The 22,333-nt window shown below is 43.1% G+C and overlaps 1 protein-coding gene and 1 long non-coding RNA gene across 8 annotated transcripts; one reads left to right on the forward strand and one right to left on the reverse strand.

Annotated features, from left to right (window-relative positions):
- The first annotated feature begins 477 nt into the window (after nucleotides 1-477).
- LOC140582798 (uncharacterized) lies at nucleotides 478-5,477 on the forward strand. The gene is made up of 3 exons (XR_011985577.1): nucleotides 478-1,411; nucleotides 2,769-2,843; nucleotides 3,228-5,477. It is a non-coding gene; the product is annotated as an uncharacterized lncRNA (long non-coding RNA).
- Nucleotides 5,478-5,563: 86 nt separating this feature from the next.
- On the reverse strand, nucleotides 5,564-22,333 carry LOC140582795 (uncharacterized). Of its 7 annotated transcripts, XM_072707146.1 has the most exons (14): nucleotides 22,216-22,325; nucleotides 22,039-22,072; nucleotides 21,744-21,960; nucleotides 21,541-21,660; nucleotides 21,299-21,459; nucleotides 21,004-21,207; nucleotides 20,743-20,892; nucleotides 13,135-13,183; nucleotides 12,981-13,049; nucleotides 12,735-12,788; nucleotides 12,549-12,644; nucleotides 12,227-12,415; nucleotides 11,989-12,077; nucleotides 5,564-5,957 (listed from the first exon to the last, which is right to left on the reverse strand). In XM_072707146.1, the coding sequence occupies exons 2-14, from the start codon at nucleotides 22,062-22,064 to the stop codon at nucleotides 5,798-5,800; spliced, it is 1,584 nt and encodes a 527-aa protein (XP_072563247.1). In that variant the 5' UTR covers nucleotides 22,065-22,072; nucleotides 22,216-22,325; the 3' UTR covers nucleotides 5,564-5,797. The 7 variants fall into 7 exon arrangements, with proteins under 7 accessions (XP_072563247.1, XP_072563248.1, XP_072563252.1 ...); XM_072707147.1 differs by having other exon boundaries at nucleotides 13,008-13,049; nucleotides 22,039-22,333; XM_072707149.1 differs by lacking the exon at nucleotides 5,564-5,957 and adding an exon at nucleotides 11,779-11,873 and having other exon boundaries at nucleotides 12,276-12,415; nucleotides 22,039-22,333.

Here is a 22,333-nt window from a genome sequence, read left to right on the forward strand (position 1 = left end):
CAACGCAACAATTAGGCTGAGATCACGTAAACATCAGGTCACGTAAACAGAGTGACTCAAATAAATGTATTAAAGAACCAGTAATGCCGAGCAATATACCAAAATATTCGGAACATTATACATTGAGCCTATCCTGCTAATATTAGTAGTCACTGTATGTCATGTCTGTGTCACAACAGTACGGATTAGAACAATATGTGGTACCATCAGTAATGCGATCTGGGCCCTTTAAGGCTGGCTCGCTCCAATTAGTGAGCGAGTGCTTTCAGGCAGAAATTTCAGGGTCAAAACGGCGAAATCGAAATTGGATCATACTGGCAATATTGCTCAGAATCGCTGTAGCTGTCCGATGGGTATGCGGGGCGTTGCAGTTGCTTACCGCGACCGACAAATAAGAAAGCAAACATTCTTTATTATCATCCTATGTATTTTAAATAACGATCTTCCACATTAATCAAGGGAGTGTAAAACGTAAATTATTACAGCTCCAATAGCTTATATTAAAGTCACCCAAGAGTCACAACATGGTTTTGAAATGGCAAAGACAGACAGAAATTAATTGTATATGAGCAAGCAACATAAGGGATCTGTTGTTTGGGTAAATTATATTGTAGTATACTATATATATGTGGTGTGGTGGCGAATTCGTGCAGAAATTTCAGGGTAAATACGGCGAAATCGAAATTGGATCATACTGCCAATATTGTGTAGCGGATATAAAGATCCGTAGTTTTTATTTTAAAGTTTCCCTGCTAGTCTCTGGGCTCGCTGGATCATGCGGTCATGCCTTAGCCTATCTAATGAGTAGCGTTGCTGGGCGGGTCTCTGGTGGTGAGGGGAGCGGTAAAATAAGGTCGGTTGGGCGAAGTGGAAGCACAGTCGCGTGAAGTTTTTTTTTTTTTTTTTTTTTTACTTTTTACAAGGAATCGCGGCTAGTATAGTTGGAGCCCGGCTTCGTTTTGGCAGGACGAAAGTCTGTTGTTTTTTTTTTGTTTGTGTTGGAGTTGGGGATTATTGGGGCTGCGCCATCCCAAGCGGAGAGCGTGGTGAGCAGCCTGGTGTGCATACGCCGGACGCCATCTCGGTCTGCAGCGGAAGACAGAGACGCGGAGGGGCTGTTTGAGTGGTGTCGACGACAGCGGGTATGACGAGTGGCATCTTCGGGAGTCTAAGTCGTGTCCTGGCATCCGGTGGAACTGAAGGAGCTGGGGAATATCGTGGAGGAGGGCACCCGGATTAGCGGTGCTGAAGTGGAGGCAGCGCGCGCCGGTTTTGAGATCCAGGGCCCCGGAGCTGTGTTACACGGGCGTATACGCGGGCGATTTCGACCTCGGATGCAGCGCGAGTGAGTGACCCTGCCATACAGAGGCCTCCCCCTACAACTCATCTCGACCCATTCCGTCGTTGACTGGTAAACCTGCTCCTTTTCTTCACTCTCCTCAATCGGGTGAAGGTCTCGGCAAAGTTGCAGATCTGGACAATTGTATGCATAAGTGTGTGTTGGATGTAATTAAGCGCAGTCGAAGTGTTTGTTTAATGTCATTTACGCGCTGTATTTTGAATAGGTGAATGACGATTGGTATTGTGCTATGCTTTGCTGTGTAACCCTGAGATGTTTTCTTTCTTTTTTTCCCGTTTTGAGTTAAATCTGTCTTTTTCTGTTATTGATGACAACGGGACAAATTGGTGAATTGCTAAAAAAAGGGGATGTTTGAATTATTCAATTTCCTCTGCGTCATCGGGGCCTAATTCAGCTCTGTGGCCTGAAGTATTTTCTTTCATGCCGTCCGTTTTAGGCTTGCTGTTTAAGGTTGGAGGACAGCGGAAAGAGAAGCGACCTTTCCGTTTACAATAAATCACTCGTTTGTGTTTAGGGTGGTTTATGCGTTCAAACATTGTGTAACTACTCGGGGGTAGGGCCGTCGCACCCGACGTGCTAGGTTTTGGGAGTGCAGGGTTGTCGGCAGATTATATCGGTACCCGGCCGAAAACGTATATACTTCAGGGTGCCACCGTGTCCATTTTTGTCCCCTGAACCTGCCTTCCAACACCCTCCCGCAGCAGGACGGGTAAAACATATTTGCACACGCAAATACTGGGACTAAAAGAACTCGGGGTGAGGGACTCAGATCCTCTCATTACTTAGTCTCCCTGGGTAGAATAACCGCCAGTTTTCCCCTACCAAGGCGGGGCGAAATTTCTCCGCTACAATTGCTCAGAATCGCTGTAGCTTTCCGATGGTATGCGGGGCGTTGCGGTTGCTTAGCGTGACCGACGCATAAGAAAGCAAACATTCTTTATTATCATCCTATGTATGTTAAATTACGATCTTCCACATTAATCAAGATATTGTAAAACGGAAATTATTACATCCCCAATAGCTTATATTAAAGTCAGCCAAGAGTCACAACATGGTTTTGAAATGGCAAAGACAGACACAAATCAAATGTATATGAGCAAGCGACATAAGGAATCTGTTTGGGTAAATTATATTATACTGTAGAGCCTACTATATATTTGTGGTGTGGTGGCGAATTGGTGCAGAAGTTTTAGAACTGCACTATCGATTTATCACTTTATTTAGAAATATAATTTCAGTTCTTATCCTTTTAAAAAGTTACATTTTTTGAAATTGTCTTTCAAAGTGTCCCTCAGAATGACACTGGGGCTGGGGTGGGCGGGGCTACGAGGGGGGGAGGGGGACGCGATCAGAATGGTATATTAAGAGGAGACCTCCGCATGTACAGTTACTCTACCTCTGCTTCCAGCGAGACAAAGAGCTCCAGATTCTGCTCAAGATTTCATCTTTTGTCGAACAACTCGTCAAGAATTGCTTCCAAGGCGTAAGTTGTGATCAATTTATTATTGCATTTGAATGTGTAGTAACTGTGGATAAACTTGTTCATCCTTGTATGTAGTTTACTGACACTGTGCTTAAGTCTCTTAAACTGACTACTATTGTTAAAACTTAAATTGCATCCACTACAGAACGAAAACAACATTTCGAAGAACTTTTTTTAATTACTAAAAACTCATCTTTTTAGAAAGACATTTTAAGGTACTTTATAAATTCTCCTGTTTTATCTCTTTATTTTTTTTTCTATAGCACTTTTGAGATTGCTAAAATATAAAATGCAATGCACATAAAATGTATTTTATACTAATTATCTTTAAATTAGTAGTAAAGATGGTATTAAACTGTAGAATACCATTTTTTTTATTTGCAGTGATCACAGAGGGCCTATACTGAGGGAAAGTGCCCCAAAAAACGAAAATATAAAACGTATTTCACTTCAGACTACACAAAAGTGAAAATCCTTGTTTAATAAGGATTAAAATAATGACAATGTTGCGCGCTGTACTGTTTGCAACAGTGATTTCAGCATTGCTCATGACGGTTTAGACGACTGTAAAAGCCATGTTGAGGTGAGTTTAACGGGTGTCATTTCATATGCTGTATTATTCAGGTCTACACTAGTTAGACACTTGGTTAGTTGCCAATGCTGTCATGAAAGACTCCTTGAAGACTTTTGTAAAGTAGCAATGGAATATAATTAAGGAATTTGCATAAATGGTAAAATAATCTACTTATATTATTGTCAAAATAATACATAATATTGACCTTCGTAATTTAGTGTGCTGACTAGAGGAAATTAATGAACAAATTAAACTGTGAAATTAAGTTTGTTGAAGTTACATTTCCCTCCTTGTTGGGGGGTTTGGGGCACTTCCCTGAATTGAGTTTTTGCAGGTTGGGATGTCTGAATTATCCCCCCTTAGGGAAGGGAGGGGGTGCTGGCTGTGAAAGTTGGGGGGCGGCGGCAGACGATCCGTAGCCACGCCCAGCATACAATCCATAGGCACGTGGCCACTTCCCTGCATTTGATTGCTCTTATTTCTGTGTGGACAGATTTCCGGGATGCTGAGGGAGCTGTGGTCCATTTGCGGGAGACTCACGGAAGTTCCGGGAGAGGTGTGATGTCTACATAAGATTGTGTCTTAAAATGCGATCCAGTTGTTTAAATGTACTGCCACTGCACATTTCTATGCAGGACATAATTCATGGACTCAAACAGAGCACTAGCGCAAAATTACCGCGCATAAGATACAGTAAAACGAGGTCAGTAAGAGCTTTTTTAACGTTAGTACTGTTAAATCTCACTATGGCGGCGCGTGTCAGTCAGACATAAACACGAGAGTAGGAGCCCCTCCCAAACTGATGCTCTGTGCTGGGGGAGCAGGACAGGCCCAATGACATCACTGGCTGCCTCCACCCTCCTCCGGAACCGGTCTCTGTCTCTGGCCATCTGCAACCAGCAGGATCCATCACGGGCAACACGGCTGGCAAACGCCCAGGCCACAAGAGGGCGCACTTCCACCTTCTCACTGAAGGTCACCTGCAATAACAAAGGGGAGGCGTTGAACGAAACCTGGAGTGTTACACAAAGAGCACAACACATAACCAACCACATACATTAGCTGTTCACTGCATTTGTATTAACGCATTACTGAAGATGTTGTGAAACCCAAAAAGAATGTGTCTCCCTGTGGGACTGGAACACAGAGGCACAGTGATATCATCCAAATTATACCTTTTTGTGACCTGTAGTGGGCATCTCCTCCTGCAGAGGGCGCCACTGTTCCTCATCACAGAGACGTTCCACCTGCGTCCCTCCAGCCTTTGGAGTGCAGCCCTCTGGTGGGCAAGTGGCCTGAGACGTCACCACAGAGGAGAAACTCAGCGGATTGTATGGGTCATCACTGCGGAAGGATTCCCAGAGCTGAGCATTCTCAGAGTTTTCATTGTCATCACCGTCGTCATCAGACCAGCTTGAATCACTGTCACAGCCTGGCCCCTCCGAGGACACACTGGATTTCCCAGGAACAGCTTCATGGGCCTCATCAGAAGAGACTTCACAGGACTCCCATTCCAGCCGCTCCGACAGGTCAACATCCTGCTCATCTGGGGAACTCGCACGCTCATCTTTCCCCAGAGTAACGATCGGCAGGGGGCACACCTCAGGCCGCAGAGCCTTCACGGCTGCTATACAGCGACGCTTGATTTTTGACAGCGCCGCCCTCAGGCGTCGGAAGGCCTTCTTAATCGCCTGGAACATCTGCGTCGGCCACTCACTGATATTGACGATATCCACACACATTCTGGGGAAGAAAAAAACCACGGTAACCAATAAACCAAACAAAAAACGTCCGAAACAGGATAATAGTACTCCACCACTAGACCAAGCTGCAGTAATTAAATTTTAACCAAACTGAGCATAAGAACATTTGGTACAAAAAAAACTTCGAATATATAGGAACCTACGGATTGGTTAAAAACCGTCGCAAATCGAACATCTCGCAGTATTACGATCTTCCATAGTATTACGCCGCCCATAAAATGCATCATATATGACTGGCAAACGAAAAACCAATACATTACAATACTAACGTTGTATTAGTCTCTAAATAGCGCCGCAGACATTTAAAGAAAAACAGCCTCCTTTATTTAACAGACAGCATTTTTGTTGACTAGCTTGTGTCGGACTATCCTACAATACTCACATATGTATTAGACAATAAATCGTAAGTACAATTATCTAATTAAATTACCGTGTTAAAATAAAGCTCACCTTTTTGATTCCGTATCTCAGCCAGTCGCCTGAAAATCACACCAGCGAAGATTAGGTGACCTTCGGTTGGAAAAAACGTCTGCACTTGGTTTTGTAAAAGAATAACCCTGTTTCTTGGCGGAAACCAGAGAAATAAACAAGTGCGACTCTACTCTTTAGCAGAGGATCTACACCGTGCACGCTGCGCTTTCCTTTATATAGCCGGTGGGGGTGCCGGGGGGCGAGGATTTCGGCCAATCATACAGCGAGGCGTTTGACGTCCCATAGAACGTATGCGCATTACGTGTCTGGGACAGCTGAGTGATTCGAGAAGGTGTTCGCTGCAGCCTGCGGGATGGGGCGGGACGAGATGTGGGCGGAGCGAGATGTCACGCAGTAGCCTTATATGGGTACATGGATGGGCAGGACCAATTCGAAACTCCGCTCCGTGATTATGGCAGCCTTGCGAAGACTTAATGGTTTGACTACAACTAATGTGTAAACTTCACTGATTTATGAGATTTTAGCGCTTCTTTCACGTCATACGTTTGTATACCCTAATTATCGTATGCAATCCAGATGTGAGATATTTTATATATATTAAAATATTAATTTTATGAAAAAAAATGAAATGATCAATGAAAGCTCTAGTGCAGCGGTTCCCAAACTAGGGTACGCGAACCCTCTGGGGTACACAAGAGGCTGTAGGGGGTACGAGAGGGAGCGGGGGGAATCACGAATTCGAACGAGACAGTCAGTAATTCTCAAAACAGCGGAGTCGGTGACCTCCAAAAAAGCCGTAAAACACAAAATACAGTCGTGTTTATGTCATATGTTTTTGTGCTTATTAAATTTAAGTGTTTCCAAAGATTAATCCCACAACAGTAATAAAATAAATGTCTTGCTTTAACATAAATACTAAAAGAATAGATCGCTTTAATCGCTATTACAGTTGGGTATGGGCACGCGGTCTTATTTAGAAAACATACAAAAAGAGACGCATATAATGTTTAATCATTCGTTAATTTGTATTTGTCCGGTCCAGGAGGTTAATTTTGGGGATCGTTAAAGTGATAGATCACCTATCTTGATTAAGCCTGATTCGGTTCGTTATATATATTATTAAAAAGTAAATATTAAGTAAGAATGAGAATATGAACAACCATGGGAATTATTTTTACAGTGAAAACAAAAGTGGTATTAATTATATTGTATGTTCTTGAGTAATCGATAAAATCAGTATATGCAAGACATCAATCTGTAATAGTGGAAAATATGTCCAGTATGATCTAGGTCTGCAGAGGGAGTAAAATCTTTCCGTGCCACGGGCATATGCCACTCGACATGTCACCGCTACGTGTGCATGGCACTGGCAGCTGCCACTCGACATGTCACCGCTACGTGTGCATGGCACTCGACATCTCACCGCTACGTGCGCATGGCAGTGGCAGCTGCCACTCCACATGTCACCACTACGTGTGCATGGCACTCGACATCTCACCGCTATGTGCGCATGGCACTGGCAGCTGCCACTCGCACGTCACTGCTACCAGTACAGCAGCTGCCACTGATATGTGTGTCTGTCATCGGTCTCAACATGACTATACACGTCTGTATACGCCACTGGACTAGAATCCCTGAAACCTACGAAATACCTCGGACGCACCTCTCGTGGAGCCCCCCCCACCCCCCCCACACAAACTGCCCGCCCCCTCATCAGCGCCAATCAACACTTATTGTTTTACAAATGAAAGCGAGTTTCACGGTTTCAACCTCGGGTCTGCACAGAAACGTCTTTCTAACAGTGTGGTCTGAGGAATCGTAAAATACATGTAGCCTATATTATAATCAGTGAGAAAAAATAAGTGCAGGAACTCTAATTTTCCGTCATTTGACATTTGTGCGGTGAAAAAAAAATCAAGTCTTTAGGATGTGTTGGTTCAAAAACTATTTTAATTTAATCATTCTTCCAAGCAATAACCTATAGGCATAGGCTACTTTTTTCTAATTCGCAAATGGAATACTGAAAACCATTAAAACAACATGAACCAGACCAGTGTGATACTTGTAGGCCTAACAATAGACTAGGGCTAAAGCTGATGCGATTGGTTGGGACTCAGTGGATGCATATGATAGGGCACTGTCGTGGCTCGTGGGTAATGTAGTCTTTTATCGGTCTTGTGATATTGTCTATTCTAGGGCCACTGTCGCTGCGTCGGATCAGTTTCAGTAAGTACCGGAACGCAGAAAAAAGTGGCGGAACCCAAAAGACGAAAATACAGAAGTTCCGGAACTGCGTTCTGCTGCGTTCCGGCCCACTTCAAGCACTGATTATAATTAATTGAATTTGAAATACAATTGAATCCCCATTTCTCGATTCAGCAATTGCGATTTCAGTTTCCCGAAAGTATTTGAAAGAATAAATAAATGCATTTGCTTACTGTCTGTAACAATCGGTGCTAATCTCTTTTTCAGTTTTAAAGTTCGATCAGGGCTAAAAGACGAATTAATTAATGTATGTCGTTAAAATTACCCTGGCATGACATTAATGCGATATATGCATTATAAATGTGCCGACAGACAAAGCATTTTTATAAGTAATGAAGAAAAATATGGAACTTGCAACTTAGAATTTGTAAAAACTACTGATTACTATCTCAATCTCTTATGAGATGGCACGTAAACACTGATGACGCTACCTTCGAAAAAGATTGCGCAGGTATGAGCACACCAAATACTATAAATTACCAGTAAGGGTCAGTCCCAAAAAGGCAGCTGGCAGGGGGAAGTGACGTCACAGGCACCCGTCAAGGCAGGTAGCGGCAGCTGCCACTTCTGTCCGTCGCTAGTAGCGCTAAACAGTGACAGGAGCCGTTCGGGAACAGTGCCTGCCTGTATTGGCAGGTCCCGTGGCAGGTCTAGTGGCAGGTCACATGGCAGGTCTAGTGGCAGGTGCCGTTCAGATGCAGTAGAGAGGCACCTACCAACCGCTCATGGAAGTAAACCAGAGATTCTGTGAATCGGCTAGGATAAACTGGGATACGGAAATTAATTGAGGACTTGTTTAATCGTTGTATGACTATGCATGATGTTATTGTTGTTGATTGCAAAACTCTTCATTGTCATATTTGAGAAGACAATGATTGTACTGTTTATATTTATTATATTATATTTATTCATTTTACAATGTAATAATATTTCTTATTACATTGAAACATCTCTAGGTACTATTGTTATTTGGTATGTAAATTATTTAATTTCCTCAACTTCTATAGCTAAGGAAGCTTTGTATAAAATTACGTAAAAATTCCTGCATTTAGTTGTACTATTTATAATTATAATATTCACAAAATGATCATTAAGCCGATGTACAGAATCTCTGGTTTAGGCTACTTCCAGGAGTGGCGGGTAGGTGCCTCTCTACTGTATCTGAACGGCACCTGCCACTAGACCTGCCACTAGACCTGCCACGTGACCTGCCACTAGACCTGCCACTACCGGCAGGCACTGTTCCCGAACGGATCCTGTCACTGTTTAGCGCCACTATCAACGGACAGAAGTGGCAGCTGCCACTAAGAACTGGCAGCTGCCACTTCTTAGTGGCAGCTGCCGCTACCTGTCTTGACGGGTGCCTGTGACGGAGTGGCAGCTGCCGCTACCTGCCTTGACGGGTGCCTGTGACGTCACTTCCTCCTGCCAGCTGCCGTTTCAAGATTGAACCCCCTAAGTAAATTACTCCGGACGTGTGTGCAGTTATGTATTGGATAATTCATGATGTACTTGTGAAACAGGATGGGCAGTTATGAGCACACAAAAGTGCTAATTACTAGAAACAGATTGCAGTCTAAGTATATTACGGTACAATAAAAAAGACTTTCGCGTTCAACATTTATTTTTGATCATAGAAATGCAAATAGGGAACATTATAGAGGTCTTATTAAAGAAGTGGTTGGTGTGATTATATATATCGTGTTTCTTGTCACTTTATTTCTGTCACTTTAGGTTGCTGTTACTATATATTAAAAGCAACATAGTATTATAATTTAGATTGAAACGTATTGCTTAATTTAGCCTTGACAGTAGTCTTAATATTAATGACAATTTTAATTTTCTTGATCTCCTTTGGTTGTTTAATAGTAATTTGAGAGAATGTTGTGACAGATGCATACAGAGAATACCAGATCAAATGACTAGTGTACAAATGAACGGTGTAGGAAATGGGGTCGTTATAGGCCTCTGAATTTGTAAAATTTGATAAAACACTGGTGCTTAAGGTATGAACAGAAAAATGGGTGAGGGATAATTAAAAATAAAGGGGTATTCAGAAACAATTTAAACTTTATGCAGATTTGCAAATAGTTGGTGTAACTAGGCTACATAAAACAATGTATTGAAATGTGACCAAAAACAAACAATACTCAAGGACATAAATGTCAAAGATAACATGCGTGTGAATTCCCATCTCGACAAAAATACATAGAAAAACGAATGTTTTTATATAGTCTCCGACAATATTGGGTAATTTACAAGTGCTCTGAAAGCTTATTCCTGCTAATCCTCTGCTAACCTCCGAAGTTACAAAAAATACCGTGCCCACCACCACGCAAAATGACCCACCATGCAGTCATTTTCGCCGCGCGCACCTCTGCGAGTATAAACCAAGCTTTAAGTGGTGACAGTCGCATGTAGCGGTGACAGGTCGAATGACAGCCGATATGTGAAGACACCAGGTCGAGTGACAGGTTCCTATGGCCGTGCCGGGTCCCGTGAAATGCGCGGATGGCCGTGCCGGGTCGGTTGCCATGCGCATATACAGTAACAGTGAAACATCGAGTGCCATGCTCATGTAGTAGTGACATGTAGAGTGGCAGCTGCCACTGCCATGCACACGTAGCGGTGACATGTCCAGTGCCGTGCACACGTAGCGGTGACATGTCGAGTGCCATGCGCACGTAGCGGTGACATGTCGAGTGGCATATGCCCGTGGCACGGAAAGATTTTACTCTTACTGTAGGTCTGTGTGGTCAGACACTGTGCAATAAACAGAATTTTTAGGAACATGGCAAATGTTCACATTGCAGCATTGGAGTAGGTTCACTGTCACAACGCTGACCGGGGAAGCAGAGGCGAGGATACATAGGATTGGGGAAATGCGGGGTTTAATGAGCAAAAGGAACACACACTAGCCGACTAGCGGTAAAGCAGAATTACAATACAATGACAGGACTGGAGAAACAAACGGAAACACGGACTAAATACAATGGACTAATGACAAGTTTGACAACAATCAGGAACAGCTGGTAAACACGGGGAATCCACACAGGGTTAACGAGGGGGCTTGGCACACGGAAGGAGCGGACGATCGGGGCATGACACTCACTGGAGAGCTTTGTCACGGATAACTTAACTGTCTCTAACAGCGTCTAACCGCACATTAAATAAAGTCCTGCATATTTTTCTATTCTGAAATTCTGCCATGGCATGCACCAGTATGATGCTGGTGCAACTTTCCCAGGACCCTAGTCAAAAATATCTGCCACTCTGGTCGCGGAAAACAAGCGCTAACGGAAATATATGAAAAACACGGGAGCGGTAGAAGATTTTTTAAAATTTGATGGGAATGGGACGGTACGGGAATGACATCCCACGGGACTGAACGGGATGGGAATGGTTTTTGAAAATTTGGCGGTTAAATTGGACGGGAACGGAAACCCTCCAACGCGAATGGGATGGGACGGGAACCAAAAACCTTTTCCGTGCCCATCCCTACTGTGAAATTCTCCCACCGGATAGCAACAATCTATTACTAAAATATATTATTAAATTCATTTGGTGGTGAGAAATAATGGACTGTTCAGTATTTATTTTTATGCATGCGGTATTGCAATCTATTTATAGACACTTATTAAGAGTCGTTGGTAGCAGAGGGTACGCGGCTGGAAAAAGTTTGGGAACCACTGCTCTAGTGGATTACAGAATATTTCATATTGTTATTTAAAAGTTTGATAGTGTTTAAAGTTGAATTAAGACATACAGATTTGTTACATGTTACAGGTGTGCGAAATGTTATTTTACTCTCCAACAAACACCATTAAATTCACATCAGAAACAACCAACCCAGATAAATATGGGGGAAAATGGTTTATTTTATTTACATTATTTACAAATCCTTGAAGAAAAAAAAAACCAACAGAGTAAACAGCAGTTTCTCCTCAGGTTCCTCTTAAACTCCCGATAACCTGGTTGTCAAATAGTTGTCTTTTACTGGTAAGAAAGGATATTACAAAGTTATAACCATTGAAATACTTTAAAATATCTTGGTAATTTTCAGCTTTATTCATCATTCAAATATATATCAAATATCAAATATTAATCTTACCTCCAGTCATACTGTGGTCCACGCAGATACATCTGCCTTGCTGCTTCTTCACACAGGGAGTGTACCCCTGCAAGAGCGTGTATTGTTGCCTGTAGCATAAAGATTGATTCAAACAAGTCAGTTATTAAATAAAATAAATCAAAACATGGCTTTTTAACAATTTTTAATAAGATAGTGACTACAATGTTATATTTAATGTGAAGAAATATGCATAAATAATTAATAAGTATCTATGCACTTCTGGTAGAAGCACATCCAGGATGAAAGAAATCTCATCCGTGAGTTGCCTGGCTTCAGCCGTATTCTTCACAATGCCAGACAGAAATGCAAAGACTTCATCCATCTGCTCATCATCCTCAAAATGAACCATCGGCTTTTGGGCTTTTTCTGTTTCCCATGGAGACTCCAACATTCCTGTGCAGATGGCCTGGAAATGAATGAGAGGTGGTCAAATAAGGGGGATGTTACACCAGTAATACTGCAAAAACCTAATAACAGTTTATATGAAGATTAATAAAAAGTAAATTAAATTAAATAATTTCCATCTTGGCTACACTTACTTCAAGGTGTTGTCGTACATTATAGTTCTTAGTAATGTATCCAGTAAGCACAGAACAGTCTTGCTTCGGCTTTTGTTGGACTTCATGGGCTCGTTCCTGTTGTTAAAGGAGTGATGGATAATTACAAAGTGTGCTTCAATAAACAGGGATTAATTTAACTATGTTATAATGCAGATAGCTACTGACTTCCAGCCTCTGAATGTAGAGATCTGAAGTGAAACTGATTGGTGCCTCATCAGCCTACAAAACAGATATTGAATTAATTACTACATAAACATTTCTTCTTTTCTTTCCAGTGCCTGTTTATTAGGAGAGCATTGCAGTACCATACCAACTTTTGCAAACATGATCATCTTTATATAAAAACATGTTGTTATCTGCTGTTGCTAGTATAGTACAGGTATGATAAAATGGATAAAAAAAAGAATTCACCAAATCAGATTCATCACTACTGAGTACCATGCTGGCAGTCTTCTTTAGGGCTGGTTCTTCATCTGTTTCCTGTTTCAAAAAGACATGTAGTGTGACTCTATGGTCAAATCTCGACCCTCTACACTTACATTGATACGCAACACAAAATACTTACCTTTTGTCTTTCAGCTCTCCTTTTCTTCCTGTCTCTCTCTCTACTTTCCTGTACGGAAAGTAGAGAGAGGAAAGTTCCTCATTTCACAGTAAAAACCCAAATAAGCATCCAGAGTCATAGCTGGCACACATCATGTAGTGTCAAAATGAATACATACAGCATAGGGAACATTTAATTAATTAATTATTGGTGTATTTATTTATTTAATTTTGGCACACTCGGCCCTCCATAAAACCATAGCACAGAAACTGCTCTAGTCAAAGTAATGAATGATTTACTTATGGCTTCTGACCGTGGCTTTATATCACTGTTGGTATTACTAGATTTAACTGCAGCATTTGATACTGTGGACCATAATATCCTCTTGGACCGATTAGAAAGTGTGGTTGGCATTACAGGGACAGCACTCTCTTGGTTCCGCTCATATTTAACTGATCGCTATCAGTATGCACATGTGAACAACGAATCATCCAAGGCCACCAAAGTCACATACGGTGTCCCACAGGGATCAGTACTGGGCCCACTACTGTTTACCCTATACATGCTACCGCTTGGTAACATTATTAGAAATTATGGTGTTGGGTTTCATTGTTATGCAGATGATACAGTTATATATATATATATATATAGTATTACTAGAACTGCGTTTTATCATCTACGAAACATAGCCAAGCTTCGTAAGATGCTCTCACTTCGTGATGCAGAAAAATTAATACATGCCTTTGTAACTTCCAGACTGGACTACTGTAATGCCCTCCTTTCTGGTTGGCCGTCTGGATCCTTACATAAACTTCAGCTGGTACAGAATGCAGCAGCCAGAGTTCTCACAAACACTAAATTATTTGATCACATCACACCAGTCTTATCCTCCCTTCATTGGTTACCAATTAAGTCTCGGATTGACTATAAAATACTGCTATTAACCTATAAAGCACTGAATGGCCTTGCACCAGAATACCTTAGTGATCTGCTGACCACATACAACCCCCCACGCTTGCTTTGATCGGAAGGTGCGGGATATCTGTTAGTACCTAGGGTAGAAAGAGCTACGGCAGGCTGCAGAGCTTTCTCCTACAGAGCTCCTCAGCTGTGGAACGGTCTTCCACCGGATGTGCGGGTTTCAGGCTCACTCTCAATATTCAAGTCTAGACTAAAAACACACCTGTTTAGTTTAGCTTATAGGGACACTAGTTCTAACTCTAGCTAACTTCTCACTCCCAGTTAAACCTATAGTGTGTAGGATCACACATGCACATATCACAGGGCCTAAATTCCAGGTGGCCTGAGACAAGGCCGAGCCTGGTACGAGAGGCACCAAAGGGGGGTTACACACATAAACACACACACACGGATAACAAGAAAGGCCAGCACTCCAACTTTTATTGCCCTTGACTTGGCACACAACCCCCCTCCACATACACTCTGCCTTACATCTCACTCACCCAACAGACGAACACCCTAAAGGAAATTTCATTTAATTTTGGCTTTTGTATACCCTGTATATTGATTTACTCACGACTACTAGTCTCAATATACAGATACGTTATGTTTGTATGTGTCCTTAGACAATCTTAGCGTTTTGTGTGCCACCCTTATAACCATGTTCACGGAGTATCACCTATTTTACCCCTTTGTACTTGAACACATATAAATTTAAATAAATAGATAGGCATAGCTACCCTTGTATATATGTTCTCATGGTATACCAGAAGAATCTGGAAAATTAGTGTAACCAATGTGTCCTAACTTTTAGAGAGTCTTCTTTGTTAAAACCCCCCCTTCTCTTCCAACATTCCTTTGTGGTCCTTATCTGATCTTGGTGGACCGTTACCAAGTTTCTGTGTTCTAACATACTATATTAAAAAGAACTAAATTAAGGTGTACATTATCCATTTTGGAGAAGATCAATTAGAATAAGCCACACCAACCAAGATATGTTGTGTCCAGATGTGCAACTTATATTGATATTACCACAAACTAATGGCCACGCCTATCTATGGATAAGATGTGCTGTTTGTAATATGAATATTTGATGTAATGTCTGCACAAAGTGTAACATCTGTTGAGGTGCAACCCAAAACACCTGTATCCTATACTGATGTGAATCAGTCACATAGATAAAATAATTAATTGTTTAATCAATTAATGCAGATGGTATGAGGTATGTACCTGTGAAGCTGGTATGGCATGTTTGGTGTCAAACTGATTGTTAATCACCCCTGATTCCAAATCTGGTCAGTGATTACCATAAAAGTGGATCTATCAAAAGTTATAACAGCTTAATGAAAATAATCAGTAAAGGGAGAATCAGTCGGGCCATAAATCCCAAAAGGACTTATACAGACCCCCCTCCGAAAGCCCGCCAAATGGATGGCCAGCCATTGGGCCAGGAGTCAAATTCCTGGTCATCCCTATTCATGAACTTTAGACCATAAAAATCTAGCACCTCAGAACAAAGGTGCGCAGAGAATAACCGCCAGCCCGAAGGAGAACATCAGCCGGGGCAAACAGATCATCAAGCGCAGAAAAGACCATCAGCCTGGGAGACGAGAAGCCCACAAGAAACCCTCCGGTGAAGGCCCAGCTGAACAGAGAACAGCACCCAAGACAAAGCTTCACCAGGAGAGAGAATCCAAAGGGAGAATCCAAAGGGGCTCCACTCCACTGCTTCCTGAGTGCCATCAGCTCAACAGCTCTGCCAGCACTGCCAAGACCCCCCCCCCCCCCCCACTCTTCAACCAAGTAAACCAACTTCCTTTCATTCTAACAACTTAAGCTGTTCTGTTAACCTGCTGTAAGACTTTAGGGTCGTGTTTCCACAAACTATGCTTGCTTTGCAGAACAGTATTTCCCATTTAAGGTTACTCATTTAAATCCCGTCATTGCATTTTCATAATTACATTATTTGTTTTATTCCGTTATTTCGTGTTTGCTGTTTGTGTTAGGTGTAATGTCTGTCTTATGTTAGTTGTAGTGTTAGCTAGGAATAAATGCATGTCTTTTACACAACTTTAGCCTCCGTCATTGAGTGTTCCACAATAAGTTCCTGCCTTTGTGCGATCTTGCTACACACTCTGAACCTCAAACTCGCCTGAAACATCGCGAGACTCTCTCTCATCGGCCGTGAGGGGAGCTTCGCTACCAATCGGTTACATTACCTGGTGATGCAGCTCGCCGGACGACCCTTCTAACCCAGGTTACTAAGCGATACTGGTAATTAGTGAATCCCATTTGAGTCTTACATTAACAGACTCACAGGGACACCGCAATTGAGTTTGGAGGAGCCGACCATTCGGCATAACAATTGGCTAATAATCAGCATTAAATAATAATTAATTAAACTTCAATTAATTTCAAACATATTGGTGGAGATATAAAAAATTACCTGAGCTAATAATTCCTACAAGTGTGAGGTGTTGAGCTGGGTGGGGATCGGTGCCATTGGCTTTGGATAAACTGAATTGACAGTGCTGTCACTCTAGCTTCACAATTGCTTGTGGGATTGGAGTGCTGACATTTCAGGGACTCCCCATGCCTGCATTTCCACATGCCTCTCCCTCCTACTTATGCTGCCATAGCCGTATCTGCCGGAGCATTGCACTTCATATTGCACTCATCTACCTTTTAGCACTGCCTATAGTCTCCCTTACTTTGACTAATTGCATTTATTTCCCCTACTTCTCCTGGGGGGAGCTTCCTGGAGACCTCAATCTATCAAGATGTCCAGCACACCCTGCTACATGTGACGTCGCCTCTACCAATGACGTCCATGCATCCAGCTCGCCGTTCTGCCCGTGTCATCTTCCTTGTATGACCCGCTCCCTGCCTTCTGGCTGCCTGGCGATTGGAGGGAGCGTTGGCACCGGCTTGCCATCTCCCCCCTGCTCACCGTTTGTGTCACAGATTTAACTATATTTGACTCTCCCTGCCGGCCCCTAGAGGATGGGCTCCCCCTTTGAGTCTGGTCCCTCCCAAGGTTTCTTCCTTCTAGGTAGTTTTTCCTTGCCACTGTTGCCTATGGCTTTCTCACTGGGGGCTTTGGGTGGGGATGCTGTAAAGCGCTTTGAGACAATGTAATGTTGTGATAATGCGCAATACAAAAATAAATTTGTTTGTTTGTTTGTTGTAAGCATGCTTTCTTTTTTCCACCAAAAGACATATAATTATAAATAACAACTGAGATCTTTCAGTTTATATGCCAGTGGAATCATTACAATATAATGTGCATCAAGGGAATTTCTCATTAAGTTAACAAGAAAAGTGCAGTCAAAGTACACCAATTTTCATTTGTTGTTCCTTAGCAGATCATTTGTTCAAATATTCATACCTTAATGTTTAACACGGCATGGTTCTGCACATGTATTGTAACCCTGTGTTCTTCTGCAGACATATAGTGGCAGAACAGGCAGTGAAGCTGTCCAGCCTTATAATAAGTGCAAGGCTGTCGGCTGATAGATATGGAAATGTGTCTCTGTAAGAAAGGAAGGGGCAGTGTTGTCATAATTCATATATTTTAACACGGATGAAAAACAGATCAATGCATAGATAAGCATCATTTAAGAAATGTAAATATACATTATAATTTGGTTTTAAAAATTGTCCGATGGAACATTTGGTATAGTGTTCTGCACATACTGCGGTTACAATTTAATACTTTTCACCGAAGCACAAACAGCCAATACAGCAGATGTTGAAGTATAAGTTTAAGTTAAAACTAAGCAAGGTTTTTCCTTACAGTTCCTTAACATGCATTTCTTTATTCCAGTGCCACACATTTCTTTGTTTCATCTAGGTCAAAAAACAAGCATTTTAGGCTTTAATTTGGCATTTAATTTCTGCTTACCTCTGACAGGTTATCCATCGTAACGCGAAAAGTGTTGCTTTCCCGCATTCTTGTTGGACTCATGCAACTTGTTTCAACTATCGCCACCTGCAGTATCGGAGTGTATGGGTATTTCACCATATAAGGCCACTGCGTGACATCTCGCTCCGCCCACATCTCGCCCCGCCCCATCCCGCAGGCTGCAGTGAAGTGTACTTGAGTGATTCTGGGGGACTCTGAGACGGAATTTCCTCTGTGTTTTTGTTGCGAAACGTAGGTGCGATAGCAACAGTCACCACAAGGTCTGACTACGGTATATAAAAAGGAATTTTAAATCTGCATACAAAATGTTTTTACATCACTGAATAAAAAAGCTACTAAACGTTTTAAATCTGCAGAGAATTTAAGATTTTTATATAAGCCTCCATTTAGATACATAACATTTGCCCTCTCCCTTTTTTTCCTACATTCTTTATTTTTCCTCTCCATTCTTCTCTTTCCACTAATATAAAAGTATATGAGACTGTCTGCTGAATTATTTCATTATGCACTCTCTGTTGTTTGCGCTTATGCACCAAACGGCAGTTCAAAATACCCACCCTTTTTGGAGTCCTTGGAAGGGGTGTTGGAGAGCGCTCCTCCCGGGGACTCTCTTGTTCTGCTGGGGGACTTCAATGTTCACGTGGGCAATGACAGTGAGACCTGGAGGGGCGTGATTGGGAGGAACCGATCTGAACCCGAGTGGTGTTTTGTTGTTGGGTTTCGGTGCTCGTCACGGATTGTCCATAATGAACCATGTTCAAGCATAAGGGTGTCCATATGTGCACTTGGCACAAGGACACCCTAGGCCGCAGTTCAATGATCGACTTTGCGATCGTGTCATCGGACTTGTATTGGACACTCGGGTGAGGAGAGGGGCGGAGCTGTCAACCGATCACCACCTGGTGGTGGGTTGGCTCTGCTGGTGGGGGAGGAAGCCAGTCAGACCCAAGTGTATAGTGTGGGTCTGTGGGGAACATCTGCGGCTAAGCTGAACGCGGCTTCGGCGGTCACTGAGGCAAAAACTCGGGTATTGGAGGAGTTTGGCGAGGCCATGGAGAATGACTTCCGGATGGCTTAGAAATTCCCTTGATGCACATTATATTGTAATGATTCCACTGGCATATAAACTGAAAGATCTCAGCCAAAACGGTGCCTGAACCGATACTTTACAAAAGCCACAAAATGATGGTGGATGTCTCAAGAATACATTTTTATTGAACAAAAAATTGAATGCTTAAAATTGAACAATATATTAAAAGTTTAAAGTATATATGAATATATATGTAAATACAAAAAACAACAACAAAACATAAGCCACCTATGTAATGTTAATTTAGCATTACATTAGCCTACTACTAACCTGCGGAAAGGTTGCTGTCGTCATCATAATCGGTGGACTCCTTTTTGCTACGGTTGGTATGACTGGGGCTGGGGTTATCCACACCAATCGTGCCAGCTGTTGTCCGCAAGCTGTCAAACACGGTGCATCTCTCTGCTTTTAAGTTTATTCCGTGTACCCTCAAATGTTTCATTAGATTTGACGTGTTTCCCCCTTTACACTCAACTGCTGTAAAACATTTGCTGCATGCCACAGTGTCGGAATCCTTTCTTGTGAAATATAGCCACATTTTCGACCGTTTAGTTTTAGGCATTTTAACAAAAGTTGTTTCATTTAGCAAGCTAAGATAGCGGTAGACCGCCTGCTGCCGTCAGAGCAAGTGTAACGTTAGTTGCTGCATTCACACGCATCTCGGATGGTCTCATTTCCTGATGATGTCACGTGTGTGTTGATGAATCTGATGCTTATTACAACTGTGTCATCATAGCCCCAGAGAACAAATATTTCAATCGACAGTTCAGGCATCTAAGTGGCACCGAAATTCGCGTTTTGTTTCGGTCCGGTACATACCGGTTATATAGGTACCGGTGCCGTATTGGCACCGGTTTTCGGTACCCAACCCTACTGGGCACATCAGTAAAGAATGTAGAAAACGTCTTATGTAAAATCTGTGGTTTCAGACATTCAAGTGTGTTCCATATCCTCCACAAGGAGAAGAATGAGGCCAAGCCTGACAGTGAGGTAGACAACACTCCTGTTACAGTCCAGACCAGTGGTCTTACTGGGGCCGGAGAACAAGACTGCAAGCTTGCCATTGTACCAGTTAAAGTGAAGTCAAGGAAAGGTCAAAGAACAGTGGAAACGTATGCCTTCCTGGATCAGGGGAGCTCAGCGTCTTTTTGTACAGTGGGTCTTATGGATAAGCTGAATCTCTCTGGGAGGAAGACAAAGATTCTCTTGCGCACCATGGGACAAGAGAAAGTGGTGGACAGTTTCATTGTGCCCGACCTGGAGGTGGCTGGATTGGACAGTGATGTCTACTGTGAAATGCCTGACCTTTTCACACAGTACAGAATGCCTGTTAGCGTGTACAACATCCCAAGACAACGGGACCTGGATGGCTGGCCACACTTGAAGCACATTCGTCTGCCTGAGATACAATCGCAAGTGGAGCTTTTGATTGGCATGAATATGCCTAGAGCCCTAGAGCCAATAGAAGTTGTCCAGAGTGTGGATGATGGGCCTTTCGCCATTAAGACCATGCTTGGTTGGACAGTGAATGGGCCACTTGGCGGAGTATGCTGTGCAAGACCAGGGTGTCAGTCTGTGGTTACCGCCAATAGAATTACTGCGGTTATGCTTGATGAACTATGGAAACAGCAGATGAAGATGGACTGCGGTCTTATCTGGGACGTCGCCATCCAGGGTCACGGGGTGGGTCCGAAGGAGCTGATCGAACGCTGCCTGGACATCCATCTGTTGGTTGGATGCCAGGGCAGCATCCCGTGCGGCACCACGGGCAGAACAGCTGGGTCCTTCCTCTGCGGAGTCAGCGCTGAGATAAAAAAAAAAAACACAAAAGTTTAAGGTTAGTGTTCAGTGGTGAGGGCTTTGGTTGTGTGTCTTGATGTTGGTAAGTGTGTTGACAAACAGAAAACATGCCTACCTTGAGTCTCCTGCCAGCTTCTTCAGCAGCTTACTGGCCAGCACCACATTCCGCGACTGCTTCATCCGGTAGTGCTCGTCAGCCGTCGCAGTGGAATGAGTGAGGTAATCGGCCACCAAGGACTTCTCTTGGTCCGTCAAGTCCTTGGTGGCCGTCTCAAAGATGCGCCGGGCCGTCTGGTAGGTGACTGGATCCAGCTTGTATCTAAAATACAAAAATACATTTATTAATACGTCTCACACAACACATATGTAGAACATATTATAGGGGGAATTAATCATGACGATCAGCTCACTTTTGGTGCAGCCGGGTGAGGTCATTCGAAGCGTTGAACACCGGCCTGCCTGCGGTGGAGACGAAGAACCGTTCGTCTCCTCCCAGGTCATCCGATGTCGTCCGGCTCCTCTTGGAGCTCAGGAGCTGTGGCCGTACCTGGGTGAAGTAGATGTGGAACCACTGATGGCAGAGGAAAACAGATTAAATCGCTGCTCTTGAAATAAACTATGAAATAAATCTTATCAAACTTGATATACTTACCGTCTCCTCCTCAGAGGACAATGCAAACGTGGCCACTTGCTGCGCCGACGTCTTGTGTTCCTTCACCACAATCACCGTATGGTCGGCCTCGGACGTGCTCCTGGTCATCCACTCCTGGACCTACACAATACAATGATGTCCCACTGATAAATAAGAGTATCGGCAAAAAGGAAAAGTGAAGACATAAAGAATACAACACTTACGGTCATGTGCTCCACCACGCCTGGTCGCTGGAGATGCTTCAGAATGACCGTGGCCTCCAGGTAGTAGAGGACAAGGCAGCACTCTGCACACTCCAGGGGCATCTCCTCCGGATACACCTTGCCAAGGACTGCCAAGAAGTCGTTCTTGGCAGCCCTCAGCACGGCCCAGCAGTCCTCTGGACTCTTCTCTGGGCTCATCCCCGTGAGAATGACATGACTATGTGGGTGGGAGAAGAAAATTCAATTACTGTCAATCCTAATCAATACAGTACACATTTTAATAAAATGTGCTCACAATGTAAAATGGCTCTGCTTCTCCATGCAGTGCACTCCAGGAGCAGTGAGGGAGATAAAAAAAAAACATCATGAGTGTGTTAAACACAGTAGAGGAGATGTATCATCAAATCATAATATGGAATTTAACGGGTGTTGACAGTTGAACTTACCTCCTTTGCGTCATCTCCTTACTCACCAACTTTGCAGAGCTCTGCTGGAGTGAGCCCAGGTACTCCACGAAGAACATTGCCTCATTCCACAAGGCAATGTTGTCACGCCGGAGGTCGGTGGCCACGGTGTGGTACTCGAGGAAT

Source organism: Paramormyrops kingsleyae, chromosome 25 (assembly GCF_048594095.1).
Source record: "Paramormyrops kingsleyae isolate MSU_618 chromosome 25, PKINGS_0.4, whole genome shotgun sequence".
Taxonomy (NCBI): domain Eukaryota; kingdom Metazoa; phylum Chordata; class Actinopteri; order Osteoglossiformes; family Mormyridae; genus Paramormyrops; species Paramormyrops kingsleyae.

Coding starts and splice junctions, on each gene's coding strand:
- LOC140582795 (XM_072707146.1), bottom strand. CDS start 22,064: ATGGAGAAGCAGAGCCATTTTACATT. Junction 21,208..21,298: donor CTCACCCGGCTGCACCAAAA/GTGAGCTGATCG, acceptor TTTGTATTTTAG/ATACAAGCTGGATCCAGTCA. Junction 12,645..12,734: donor TCTACATTCAGAGGCTGGAA/GTCAGTAGCTAT, acceptor CTTTAACAACAG/GAACGAGCCCATGAAGTCCA.